General features: G+C 46.4%; 2 protein-coding genes across 2 annotated transcripts; both read right to left on the bottom strand.

Annotated features, from left to right (window-relative positions):
• Positions 1-7,086: 7,086 nt before the first annotated feature.
• On the bottom strand, positions 7,087-7,542 carry LOC136427090 (uncharacterized). Its single transcript, XM_066415809.1, has one exon. It carries the CDS (start codon positions 7,540-7,542, stop codon positions 7,087-7,089), a length of 456 nt encoding a protein of 151 aa, XP_066271906.1.
• Positions 7,543-7,849: 307 nt separating this feature from the next.
• LOC136427089 (craniofacial development protein 2-like) lies at positions 7,850-8,512 on the bottom strand. Its single transcript, XM_066415808.1, has one exon. It carries the CDS (start codon positions 8,510-8,512, stop codon positions 7,850-7,852), a length of 663 nt encoding a protein of 220 aa, XP_066271905.1.
• Positions 8,513-13,417: the final 4,905 nt, after the last annotated feature.

Here is a 13,417-nt window from a genome sequence, read left to right as displayed (position 1 = left end):
CACAGATGAAGGTAGGGAACAAACTAACCTGTTCAAGGCACAGATGAAGGTAGGGAACAAACTCACCTGTTCAAGGCACAGATGAAGGCGAGGGAACAAACTAACCTGTTCAAGGCACAGATGAAGGTAGGGAGCAAACCAACCTGTTCAAGGCACAGATGAAGGTAGGGAACAAACTAACCTGTTCAAGGCACAGATGAAGGTAGGGAACAAACTCACCTGTTCAAGGCACAGATGAAGGCGAGGGAGCGAACTAACCTGTTCAAGGCACAGATGAAGGTAGGGAACAAACTAACCTGTTCAAGGCACAGATGAAGGTAGGGAGCAAACTAACCTGTTCAAGGCACAGATGAAGGTAGGGAACAAACTAACCTGTTCAAGGCACAGATGAAGGTAGGGAGCAAACTAACCTGTTCAAGGCACAGATGAAGGTAGGGAACAAACTAACCTGTTCAAGGTACAGATGAAGGTAGGGAACCAACCAACCTGTTCAAGGCTCAGATGAAGGTAGGGAACAAACTCACCTGTTCAAGGCACAGATGAAGGTAGGGAACAAACTAACCTGTTCAAGGCACAGATGAAGGTAGGGAGCAAACTAACCTGTTCAAGGCACAGATGAAGGTAGGGAACAAACTAACCTGTTCAAGGTACAGATGAAGGTAGGGAACAAACTAACCTGTTCAAGGCACAGATGAAGGTAGGGAACAAACTCACCTGTTCAAGGCACAGATGAAGGTAGGGAGCAAACTAACCTGTTCAAGGCACAGATGAAGGTAGGGAACAAACTAACCTGTTCAAGGCACAGATGAAGGTAGGGAACAAACCAACCTGTTCAAGGCACAGATGAAGGTAGGGAACAAACTAACCTGTTCAAGGTACAGATGAAGGTAGGGAACAAACTAACCTGTTCAAGGCTCAGATGAAGGTAGGGAACAAACTAACCTGTTCAAGGCACAGATGAAGGTAGGGAACAAACTAACCTGTTCAAGGCTCAGATGAAGGTAGGGAACAAACTCACCTGTTCAAGGCACAGATGAAGGTAGGGAGCAAACTAACCTGTTCAAGGTACAGATGAAGGTAGGGAGCAAACTAACCTGTTCAAGGTACAGATGAAGGTAGGGAACAAACTAACCTGTTCAAGGCTCAGATGAAGGTAGGGAGCAAACTCACCTGTTCAAGGCACAGATGAAGGTAGGGAGCAAACTAACCTGTTCAAGGCACAGATGAAGGCGAGGGAACAAACTCACCTGTTCAAGGCACAGATGAAGGTAGGGAACAAACTAACCTGTTCAAGGCTCAGATGAAGGTAGGGAACAAACTCACCTGTTCAAGGCACAGATGAAGGTAGGGAGCAAACTAACCTGTTCAAGGTACAGATGAAGGTAGGGAGCAAACTAACCTGTTCAAGGTACAGATGAAGGTAGGGAACAAACTAACCTGTTCAAGGCTCAGATGAAGGTAGGGAGCAAACTCACCTGTTCAAGGCACAGATGAAGGTAGGGAGCAAACTAACCTGTTCAAGGCACAGATGAAGGCGAGGGAACAAACTCACCTGTTCAAGGCACAGATGAAGGTAGGGAGCAAACTAACCTGTTCAAGGCACAGATGAAGGTTGGAAACAAACTAACCTGTTCAAGGTACAGATGAAGGTAGGGAACAAACCAACCTGTTCAAGGCACAGATGAAGGTAGGGAACAAACCAACCTGTTCAAGGCACAGATGAAGGTAGGGAACAAACTAACCTGTTCAAGGCACAGATGGAGGTAGGGAGCAAACTAACCTGTTCAAGGTACAGATGAAGGTAGGGAACAATCTAACCTGTTCAAGGCTCAGATGAAGGTTGGAAACAAACTCACCTGTTCAAGGCTCAGATGAAGGTAGGGAACAAACTCACCTGTTCAAGGCACAGATGAAGGTAGGGAACAAACCAACCTGTTCAAGGCACAGATGAAGGTAGGGAACAAACTAACCTGTTCAAGGCACAGATGAAGGCGAGGGAACAAACTCACCTGTTCAAGGCACAGATGAAGGTAGGGAACAAACTCACCTGTTCAAGGCACAGATGAAGGTAGGGAACAAACCAACCTGTTCAAGGCACAGATGAAGGTAGGGAACAAACTAACCTGTTCAAGGTACAGATGAAGGTAGGGAACAATCTAACCTGTTCAAGGCTCAGATGAAGGTTGGAAACAAACTCACCTGTTCAAGGCTCAGATGAAGGTAGGGAACAATCTAACCTGTTCAAGGCACAGATGAAGGTAGGGAACAAACTAACCTGTTCAAGGCACAGATGAAGGTAGGGAACAAACTAACCTGTTCAAGGCTCAGATGAAGGTAGGGAACAAACTCACCTGTTCAAGGCACAGATGAAGGTAGGGAGCAAACTAAACTGTTCAAGGTACAGATGAAGGTAGGGAACAAACTAACCTGTTCAAGGCACAGATGAAGGTAGGGAACAAACTAACCTGTTCAAGGCACAGATGAAGGTAGGGAACAAACTAACCTGTTCAAGGCACAGATGAAGGTAGGGAACAAACTAACCTGTTCAAGGTACAGATGAAGGTAGGGAACAAACTAACCTGTTCAAGGCACAGATGAAGGTAGGGAACAAACTAACCTGTTCAAGGTACAGATGAAGGTAGGGAACAAACTAACCTGTTCAAGGCTCAGATGAAGGTAGGGAACAAACTAACCTGTTCAAGGTACAGATGAAGGTAGGGAACAAACTAACCTGTTCAAGGCTCAGATGAAGGTAGGGAACAAACTCACCTGTTCAAGGCACAGATGAAGGTAGGGAACAAACTAACCTGTTCAAGGTACAGATGAAGGTAGGGAACAAACTAACCTGTTCAAGGCTCAGATGAAGGTAGGGAACAAACTCACCTGTTCAAGGCTCAGATGAAGGTAGGGAACAAACTAACCTGTTCAAGGTACAGATGAAGGTAGGGAACAAACTAACCTGTTCAAGGCTCAGATGAAGGTAGGGAACAAACTCACCTGTTCAAGGCACAGATGAAGGTAGGGAGCAAACTAACCTGTTCAAGGCACAGATGAAGGTAGGGAACAAACTAACCTGTTCAAGGCACAGATGAAGGCGAGGGAACAAACTCACCTGTTCAAGGCACAGATGAAGGTAGGGAACAAACCAACCTGTTCAAGGCACAGATGAAGGTAGGGAACAAACTAACCTGTTCAAGGCACAGATGAAGGTAGGGAGCAAACTAACCTGTTCAAGGCACAGATGAAGGCGAGGGAGCATACTAACCTGTTCAAGGCACAGATGAAGGTAGGGAACAAACTAACCTGTTCAAGGCTCAGATGAAGGTAGGGAACAAACTAACCTGTTCAAGGCACAGATGAAGGTAGGGAACAAACTAACCTGTTCAAGGCACAGATGAAGGTAGGGAACAAACTAACCTGTTCAAGGCACAGATGAAGGTAGGGAGCAAACTAACCTGTTCAAGGCACAGATGAAGGCGAGGGAGCATACTAACCTGTTCAAGGCACAGATGAAGGTAGGGAACAAACTAACCTGTTCAAGGCACAGATGAAGGTAGGGAGCAAACTCACCTGATCAAGGCACAGATGAAGGTAGGGAACAAACTAACCTGTTCAAGGTACAGATGAAGGTAGGGAACAAACTAACCTGTTCAAGGCTCAGATGAAGGTAGGGAACAAACTCACCTGTTCAAGGCACAGATGAAGGTAGGGAGCAAACTAACCTGTTCAAGGCACAGATGAAGGTAGGGAACAAACTAACCTGTTCAAGGCTCAGATGAAGGTAGGGAACAAACTCACCTGTTCAAGGCACAGATGAAGGTAGGGAGCAAACTAACCTGTTCAAGGCACAGATGAAGGTAGGGAACAAACTAACCTGTTCAAGGCACAGATGAAGGCGAGGGAACAAACTCACCTGTTCAAGGCACAGATGAAGGTAGGGAACAAACCAACCTGTTCAAGGCACAGATGAAGGTAGGGAACAAACTAACCTGTTCAAGGCACAGATGAAGGTAGGGAGCAAACTAACCTGTTCAAGGCACAGATGAAGGCGAGGGAGCATACTAACCTGTTCAAGGCACAGATGAAGGTAGGGAACAAACTAACCTGTTCAAGGCACAGATGAAGGTAGGGAACAAACTAACCTGTTCAAGGCACAGATGAAGGTAGGGAACAAACTAACCTGTTCAAGGCACAGATGAAGGTAGGGAACAAACTAACCTGTTCAAGGCACAGATGAAGGTAGGGAGCAAACTAACCTGTTCAAGGCACAGATGAAGGCGAGGGAGCATACTAACCTGTTCAAGGCACAGATGAAGGTAGGGAACAAACTAACCTGTTCAAGGCACAGATGAAGGTAGGGAGCAAACTCACCTGATCAAGGCACAGATGAAGGTAGGGAACAAACTAACCTGTTCAAGGTACAGATGAAGGTAGGGAACAAACTAACCTGTTCAAGGCTCAGATGAAGGTAGGGAACAAACTCACCTGTTCAAGGCACAGATGAAGGTAGGGAGCAAACTAACCTGTTCAAGGCACAGATGAAGGTAGGGAACAAACTAACCTGTTCAAGGCCCAGATGAAGGTAGGGAACAAACTCACCTGTTCAAGGCACAGATGAAGGCGAGGGAGCATACTAACCTGTTCAAGGCACAGATGAAGGTAGGGAACAAACTAACCTGTTCAAGGCACAGATGAAGGCGAGGGAGCATACTAACCTGTTCAAGGCACAGATGAAGGTAGGGAGCAAACTAACCTGTTCAAGGCACAGATGAAGGCGAGGGAGCATACTAACCTGTTCAAGGCACAGATGAAGGTAGGGAACAAACTAACCTGTTCAAGGCACAGATGAAGGTAGGGAGCAAACTCACCTGATCAAGGCACAGATGAAGGTAGGGAGCAAACTCACCTGATCAAGGCACAGATGAAGGTAGGGAGCGAACTAACCTGTTCAAGGCACAGATGAAGGTAGGGAACAAACCAACCTGTTCAAGGCACAGATGAAGGTAGGGAACAAACTAACCTGTTCAAGGCACAGATGAAGGTAGGGAGCAAACTCACCTGTTCAAGGCACAGATGAAGGTAGGGAACAAACTAACCTGTTCAAGGCACAGATGAAGGAACAAACTAACCTGTTCAAGGCTCAGATGAAGGTAGGGAGCAAACTAACCTGTTCAAGGCACAGATGAAGGAACAAACTAACCTGTTCAAGGCACAGATGAAGGTAGGGAGCAAACTAACAGATGAAGGTAGGGAGCAAACCAACCTGTTCAAGGCACAGATGAAGGTAGGGAACAAACTCACCTGTTCAAGGCACAGATAAAGGTAGAGAGCAAACTAACCTGTTCAAGGCACAGATGAAGGTAGGGAACAAACTCACCTGTTCAAGGCACAGATGAAGGTAGGGAACAAACTAACCTGTTCAAGGCACAGATGAAGGTAGGGAACAAACTAACCTGTTCAAGGCACAGATGAAGGTAAGGAACAAACTCACCTGTTCAAGGCACAGATAAAGGTAGGGAACAAACTCACCTGTTCAAGAACAGATGAAGGTAGGGCGCAAACTCACCTGTTCAAGGCACAGATGAAGGCGAGGGAACAAACTCACCTGTTCAAGGCACAGATGAAGGTAGGGAACAAACTAACCTGTTCAAGGCACAGATGAAGGTATGGAACAAACTCACCTGTTCAAGGCACAGATGATGATATTCAGTTCAATTCGTCTGTACGGCTGAACTTGCTGTATAGAATGCTTCTGAATATATACAGAACGGTATCTCAATATCAAAGTGGGGCAGAAAAGGACGGTTCCCAAATACCAGATCCTGCATTTTTCTGAACATCTCATTTTTCACCCTAACACTAACACTAACACTACGCTCCCCCTTACAGACAGCCTACCTTACCTTACCTTACCTATAGTCCCATCCTCATGCCTGAGGGTCGGGGACTATGGTAGCGGCCAGTAGCAGCTTCCTCCACTTCCTCCAGTCTCGGGCTCTGTGAGTGCAGTCACGGATGTCGTCCCCCCACCTCCGTCTTGGCCTCCCATGGCTCCTCCTACCATCGATCGTTCCTTGAAGTATGTGTGTGGTGATGTTGCCTGCTCTTGTGACATGCCCAAAGTATAGGAGTTTCCGCCTTTTTATGATGTTAATCAGTGCTTTATCCACTCCCAGGTCTTCTAACAAAGAGTCGTTTGTGCGGTGTTCAGTCCAGCTGATACGCAGAATCTTCCTGTAGCATTTCATCTCCAGGGCTTGAATCCTGCGGATGTCACTGGCGTGTAAGGTCCGTGCCTCACAGCCGTAGGTTACCACAGGCCAGACAAGAGTCCTCTGCACTTTCAGTTTAGTGGCTATCCTTGAGGGCCCTGTCTTTCCAGATAACATCCAGGCTTCGGAGGACAACACGAGCTGTTCCTAGGCGTATGCTGATCTCGTGGCTACAGCCGGCTGTTTGTTCCAATGTGGAACCCAGGAACTTAAATCTTGGGACCTGTTGTAGGTTTTCTCCTCGTAGTGGCTGTGACTCGGGTAGGTTACTTGGTTACGGCCATCACTTTGGTCATTTGGTGCTAATTTCTAGTTGGTACTCACTGGAGGTGTTGTCTGTGGAATCCAGCAGTTCCTGGAGTCCTTCCGGTGAGGTAGCTATCAACGCTATGTCATCGGCGAAGCGGAGGTTGTTGATGGTCCTGCCACCAATGTTAACACCAATCGTGGGCTGTCCCTCCACAGATTCACTCATTACAGCCTCTGGGTAGAAGTTGAAACACATCGGCGGCAGCAAGCAGCCTTGCCTCACACCCTTTCTGACCTTGAACCACTCTGTAAGGTCCTCTTCTACTCTCACTGCTGCTTGCTGATCCCTGTACAAGTTGCGTAACAACTGAACCAAGTGCCTTGAGACTCCCATAGTTTCCATCACCTTCCATAGTGTTTAACGTCCAACTGAGTCGAAGGCTTTCTTGTAGTCGATAAAGGCCATAAAGAGCTGCACATTACTTTCCCTTACCTTTTCCATCAGTCCCCTTATGTTGAAGATCTGGTCCCTTGTGCCCACTCTTTTCCTAAAACCCATCTGCTCCTAGGCCTCTGCAAACTCCTGCTCTGCCACTCGCTCCATACGCCGTAGGAGGATTCGGAGAATGACCTTGCTGACATGGGATATTAGGGCTATAGTGCGGTGCTCCGAGCAGTCAATGATACCGGGTACCTTGGGGATGATGATGAAGATAGACTTCACCCAGCCAGATGACCATTGCCCAGTGCTGACGATCTTGTTGCAGAGTTTACACAGTAGCTTTGATGTTGTTGGGTTACCAGTCTTCAGTAGCTCTGCGGGGATGTTATCTGCACCTGCTGCCTTGTTCTTTGGTAGTCGTTGGATCGCTTCATCAACCTCTGACTCCAGTATTTCCGGGAAGGTGTCACTAGCGGGCAAGCTCCCTTCTTCCCCTGACGTGTTGTTCATCTGGTTGTCTCCAACATCTAAATTGTCACTGTACAACTTCTCGCAGTGCTCCTTCCATCTTCCATCCATCTCTGTAGGTTGGTCAGCATGCGGTTGTCTTCTGCTTTAATTTTCCTTTGTCTGGGTTGAAAACCTCGCCGCAGTTTCTTGATTGTGGAGTAAGACTTCCCTAAGGTGTTGTTGCCTTGTAGGCCCTGTTCTAAATTGGCACTTTGCCTTGTCGTTCCTTGCTTCCCTCTGGATTTGTCTATCCAGCTCCCTGTAGTGAAGGTCACCTTTATCTGTGGTGTTGCGCTGTGTTTTCAGGTCCCGCCTTCTATCCATAAGGTCCAGTTTACTTTGTCTTATCCAAGGGTGATTAGCTCTTCTGGGTGCTTTAACGAGGGCCGGTCTTTGCTGCTGTGGATTTTATTACTTCGTTGAATGCTGTACAGAACTTGTCCGGTGTGCTTTCTTCTTCCAGCGGGTTCAGTGCTTCAAACCTGTTGTTGGCTTCAATCTTGTACTTTTCCCGCACTGCAGGTATCTCTAGGGCGGCAAGATTCAGTTGGTTCCTCCTGTTCCTCTGGGCATTCCGCTTGATCCGGAGCCTCAGGGTTGCAATTACAGCATTGTGGTCAGATCCGCAGTCCAGTCCAGGGTAGGATCGACTGTTTATGACACACTTTCTCCATCTACTATTGATAAGGATGTAGTCCATTTGATTCCTGTACCTTCCCCCAGGTGCCTGCCAGGTGTAGCGCCTTCTTGCGTGGTGCTTGAAACCAGTGTTTGTGATGTACATACCGTTGTCCTGACAGAATTCCACTAGACGCTCTCCACGTTCATTAGCTGTTTCTAGGCCAAAAGGACCACACACCTCTCTCTCGTCTCTGCCAGCTCCTACTTTGGCGTTGAAGTCCCCTGCTGCCATCACCATGTCCTGGCTTGGACATTCTAGCAATATCTGTTGTAACTGGTCATAGAATGCTTCTATTTCTTCGTCCGGGGCGTCTGCAGTGGGAGCATACACTTGTACAGTGTTGAAGGGAGAGGCCATGATAAGTTGAAGGGAGAGACCATGATGCGCACGTAGAGGAGTCTGTCGCTTACTGCTTTGTAGGCCAACATGCTCCTGGCAGCAGCTTTAGACAGCAAAACCGCCTATCCTATGGATGTCCCCTCCTGAGTAGACAACAAGTCCCCCTCCTGTTGTGGTGAAGTATCCTGTACCAGTCCAATGGGTTTCAGCAACACCTAGGACACTGATGTTGCACCTTACCATTTCCCTGGTGACGTTGTCCAGCATCCCTGCTTTGTACAGTGTGCGCATATTCCATGTTGCAGCTCTTATGTTTGAACGTAGGTTGATTCTGTCGGGCTTCTCCCTTTGGTCCACCACATCATCCCCTGTCCTTGGGTGGATACCACAGCATCCCCCTCTTCTCCAGGAGCCATTCGGGCAGGATTCAATCTCCTGGAGGGACCAAGACTCCCGCCCATCACTCTTTGCTGATACTGTTGTGCTTCCATAGTACTCATGGGAGTTTTACGCCAGTGGACTCCCAATCCTCTTCTGGCAGTGAGAGGTGTCACTGCCAGCTACAGACATCCTAATCTAATACAAATTTGACTTGTCCCTAGCCTCTGCAATTCCGAGTTTAAAGTCTTAGGTCTATCTTTATGTTATATTGATTTTATGTAATTTGTTATTTATATCATCTGGCCTCAAACCAGTGGAATCTTACGGGTTTGCGTAAAAATTAAGATCTATCCTTAAATGAAAAAAAAGTTGGTTATATTAACTCATATGTTTTTATTAATGCTTTTTATAGAATTCTGTATATACAAGTGTGATTCTCTATAACAATGTGTGTCGATGTGACGTGATGACAAAGCTGTGCAATTTAGCCCTTCGGGCTACCAACAGCTTTTACCCGCCTTGTGTGTGTGGAAAGAAACCAGTCTACTAATAACACTAACACATAATGACGACCGACTCAAGCCCGGGCCTTATCTTATGTCGCCACCAAAACATTAAACACAAACTGCAGAGCAAAAACAAGTAGTACAAGTATGAGAAAACCATTAAGCAAACTTTAAGGCAATACAAAACTACGTTTTTTACCACGCGTTGCAGATTCCAGTAGCTATAAGTTACGATCTTCCTAGTCCTTCACTATCCATTTTGCTGTTTGTTTGTTTCTTGTTTGGTTAGTTTGTTAGATTGTTATCTCGTCTGTTGACATCTATATAACGTTACCTGACAGGTGAACCAGCTGCAGACGGAACTGTCCATTCGTTTGTTTGTTTGTTTGTTTGTTGATTGGTAAGTTTGTTAGTTTGTTAACTTACACGTATATAACGTTACCTGACAGGTGAACCAGCTGCAGACGGAACTGTCGCGGAAGGTGAAGGAGTTGCAGGAGGTGCAGAAAAGAAACGCGGATCTTTCTCAACTTCTGGAGGACGAGAAGCCGAACATCAAACTGACTTATTATCAGGTAAGGCCGAGAAGCCGAACATCAAACTCAATTATTATCAGGTAAGGCCGAGAAGCCAAACATCAAACTCACTTATTATCAGGTAAGGCCGAGAAGCCGAACATCAAACTCACTTATTATCAGGTAAGGCCGAGAAGCCGAACATCAAACTCACTTATTATCAGGTAAGGGGCCAAAAACGCGATCTGGAACGTAACCGATCACACAAAGCGGGAAGGACATATTAATTTCCGACTACTTTCCGAGAATCCCAATTTTATTCTTGTTAGCTTATCATAATTTCCGTCGCGTATAAGTTAAGGAATTGAGTGTTGTGACTTTGTCGGTATACGGCTACTTTTTTGCCATTTCAGGCGGAATCACAGTGCGAAAAACATAGTCGGTGTCCCCCTAGCTAGACTTCAGAGCCCGGCCAGGGCCCAGATCGGCTACATAACCTACGGGCGGTCTAACAAGAGTGCCCACAGCATAGCATGGGTTCATAAACTATCATCATCGGATTCGTTTTCTTTCGAGAACTAATAGTAGAGTACAGCAGGGCCAGCAGCATCTTCACTGGTTAGATTAGATAACGGGGTTATATGCGCAAAGGTTGGGAGTGACCGATAACGGGGGTTATATGCGCAAAGGTTGGGGGTGACCGATAACGGGGGTTATATGCGCAAAGGTTGGGGGTGACCGATAACGGGGGTTATATGCGCAAAGGTTAGGGGTGACCGATAACGGGGGTTATATGCGCAAAGGTTGGGGGTGACCGATAACGGGGGTTATATGCGCAAAGGTTGGGGGTGACCGATAACGGGGGTTATATGCGCAAAGGTTGGGAGTGACCGATAACGGGGGTTATATGCGCAAAGGTTGGGAGTGACCGATAACGGGGGTTATATGCGCAAAGGTTGGGAGTGACCGATAACGGGGTTATATGCGCAAAGGTTGGGAGTGACCGATAACGGGGGTTACATGCGCAAAGGTTAGGAGTGACCGACCGACCGTTCAAGTCATTGATATAAGCTGGAGGGTTGCGTGAAAGGACGGTTAACCCGCAAAAATGGACAGTTTAACCACCAGTAAGGACAGTTTAACCACCAGTAAGGACAGTTTAACCACCAGTAAGGACAGTTTAACCACCAGTAAGGACAGTTTAACCACCAGTAAGGACAGTTTAACCACCAGTAAGGACACTTTAACCGCCAGTAAGGACAGTTTAACCACCAGTAAGAACAGTTTAACCACCAGTAAGGACAGTTTAACCGCCAGTAAGGACAGTTTAACCACCAGTAAGGACAGTTTAACCACCAGTAAGGACACTTTAACCGCCAGTAAGGACAGTTTAACCACCAGTAAGGACAGTTTAACCACCAGTAAGGACAGTTTAACCACCAGTAAGGACAGTTTAACCACCAGTAAGGACAGTTTAACCGCCAGTAAGGACAGTTTAACCACCAGTAAGAACAGTTTAACCACCAGTAAGGACAGTTTAACCGCCAGTAAGGACAGTTTAACCACCAGTAAGGACAGTTTAACCACCAGTAAGGACACTTTAACCGCCAGTAAGGACAGTTTAACCACCAGTAAGGACAGTTTAACCACCAGTAAGGACAGTTTAACCACCAGTAAGGACAGTTTAACCACCAGTAAGGACACTTTAACCACCAGTAAGGACAGTTTAACCACCAGTAAGGACACTTTAACCGCCAGTAAGGACAGTTTAACCACCAGTAAGAACAGTTTAACCACCAGTAAGGACAGTTTAACCACCAGTAAGGACAGTTTAACCACCAGTAAGGACAGTTTAACCACCAGTAAGGACACTTTAACCGCCAGTAAGGACAGATTAACCGCCAGTAAGAACAGTTTAACCACCAGTAAGGACAGTTTAACCGCCAGTAAGGACAGATTAACCGCCAGTAAGAACAGTTTAACCATGGCTTGTTCCTGCTGCAGACGCTGAAAGAGCTGCGCGTCCAGGTGAAAACCCTTCAGACGGAGACGGAGCAGGCCCAGTGGCGGGCGGACGAGCTGTCCCGGCGGGCGGAGGCGGCGGAGTGGACCGCGCAGACAGCCGCCAAGCTGCGGGAGGAGGCGGAGAAGGAGCGCGAGCAGGCCGTGCAGGAGAGGGACACGCTGTTCAAGGTGGGTACAAGCGTTGTTGTAAACCTATCTTATCTACCCTACCTGACTAAGGCACGCTGTTAAGGTTGGTGCACATATTGTAAACCTCCCTTACTTAGGCACGCTGTTCAAGGTGGGTACAAGCGTTGTTGTATAAAACATACCTTACATAGGCACGCTGTTTAAGGTGGGTACAAGCGTTGTTGTAAACATACCTTACTTAGGCACGCTGTTTAAGGTGGGTAAAAGCGTTGTTGTATAAAACATACCTTACTTAGGCACGCTGTTTAAGGTGGGTACAAGCGTTGTTGTATAAAACATACCTTACTTAGGCACGCTGTTTAAGGTGGGTACAGGCGTTGTTGTAAACATACCTTACTTAGACACGCTGTTTAAGGTGGTTACACATGTTGTTGTAAACCTCCCTACGGTGGGGGACAGGCATGCCGCAACTCTTCTGGGGTGTCTTGAAAATACTTCTTAGTGTTATGTATGGCTCTTCAATTTTTTTTCTCCAAGTACTTTTTGTGCCAGACGATAATTCATGCAACATTTTATGACGTCATGATGACGTCATCAAGAATTACAAAAGTGGTTCCTCCTCGCTAACGATTCAATGTACAAAGCTAATATTTTAGTGGCAGATGCATAATAGTGTTCTTGTTCAATACACAGGTTCCTTTTTTGATATCTTTTAAAATCACTTTTTGATTAATCTTTTTCAATACTTTAATGAGAACCCTCCCACATTTTTAAAGCATCAGAATCCTAATGAATCCCGTGAGAGGCAAGTTCAGGTGGTAAACCTCAGAACAGCATTCCTTTTTCTGCCCTATCATAAACACTTTTGTCAAACTTTTGCCTTTGAAATCATGCAATGAAGGTAATATTCATGAAATTGGCATTTACTGCCCGTAAAATGTCCCAAAATCGCCATTATTTGCCTTTTATTCCAATCACCCGAGCATTTACAGTGACGACATACGGGTTAATGACCTCTGGAAACACGCTATCTGACACGCTGAGCAGTGTTCACAGCCAGGCCAGAGCAGCCAGCTTTCCAGAGAGAGGGAGGGAATAGCCAAAATGGGGGCCCTTGATTGGCCAGGCTGTTCTAAAAGGTATCTGCACCCAGTCAGGACGTTGGAAACTGCAACTTTGCCCATGAAGTTTGCGGTAAAGTAAAACTGATGTAGGAAAATGATGCCAGAAAACAAAAATAGACCCATATATCTAGCAAATCAGATTTTTTTTTTCTAAATTTTGTTGTTGAAATATTGCTCCGGCTTAAGTTGGTTTCACATGTTGTAAATCTCCCTTACTTAGACACGCTGTTTGAGGTTGGTGCA

The sequence above is a fragment of the Branchiostoma lanceolatum genome, chromosome 2 (genome assembly GCF_035083965.1).
Source record: "Branchiostoma lanceolatum isolate klBraLanc5 chromosome 2, klBraLanc5.hap2, whole genome shotgun sequence".
Lineage (NCBI taxonomy): Eukaryota > Metazoa > Chordata > Leptocardii > Amphioxiformes > Branchiostomatidae > Branchiostoma > Branchiostoma lanceolatum.
This window is presented reverse-complemented; position numbering and strand designations above follow the sequence as displayed.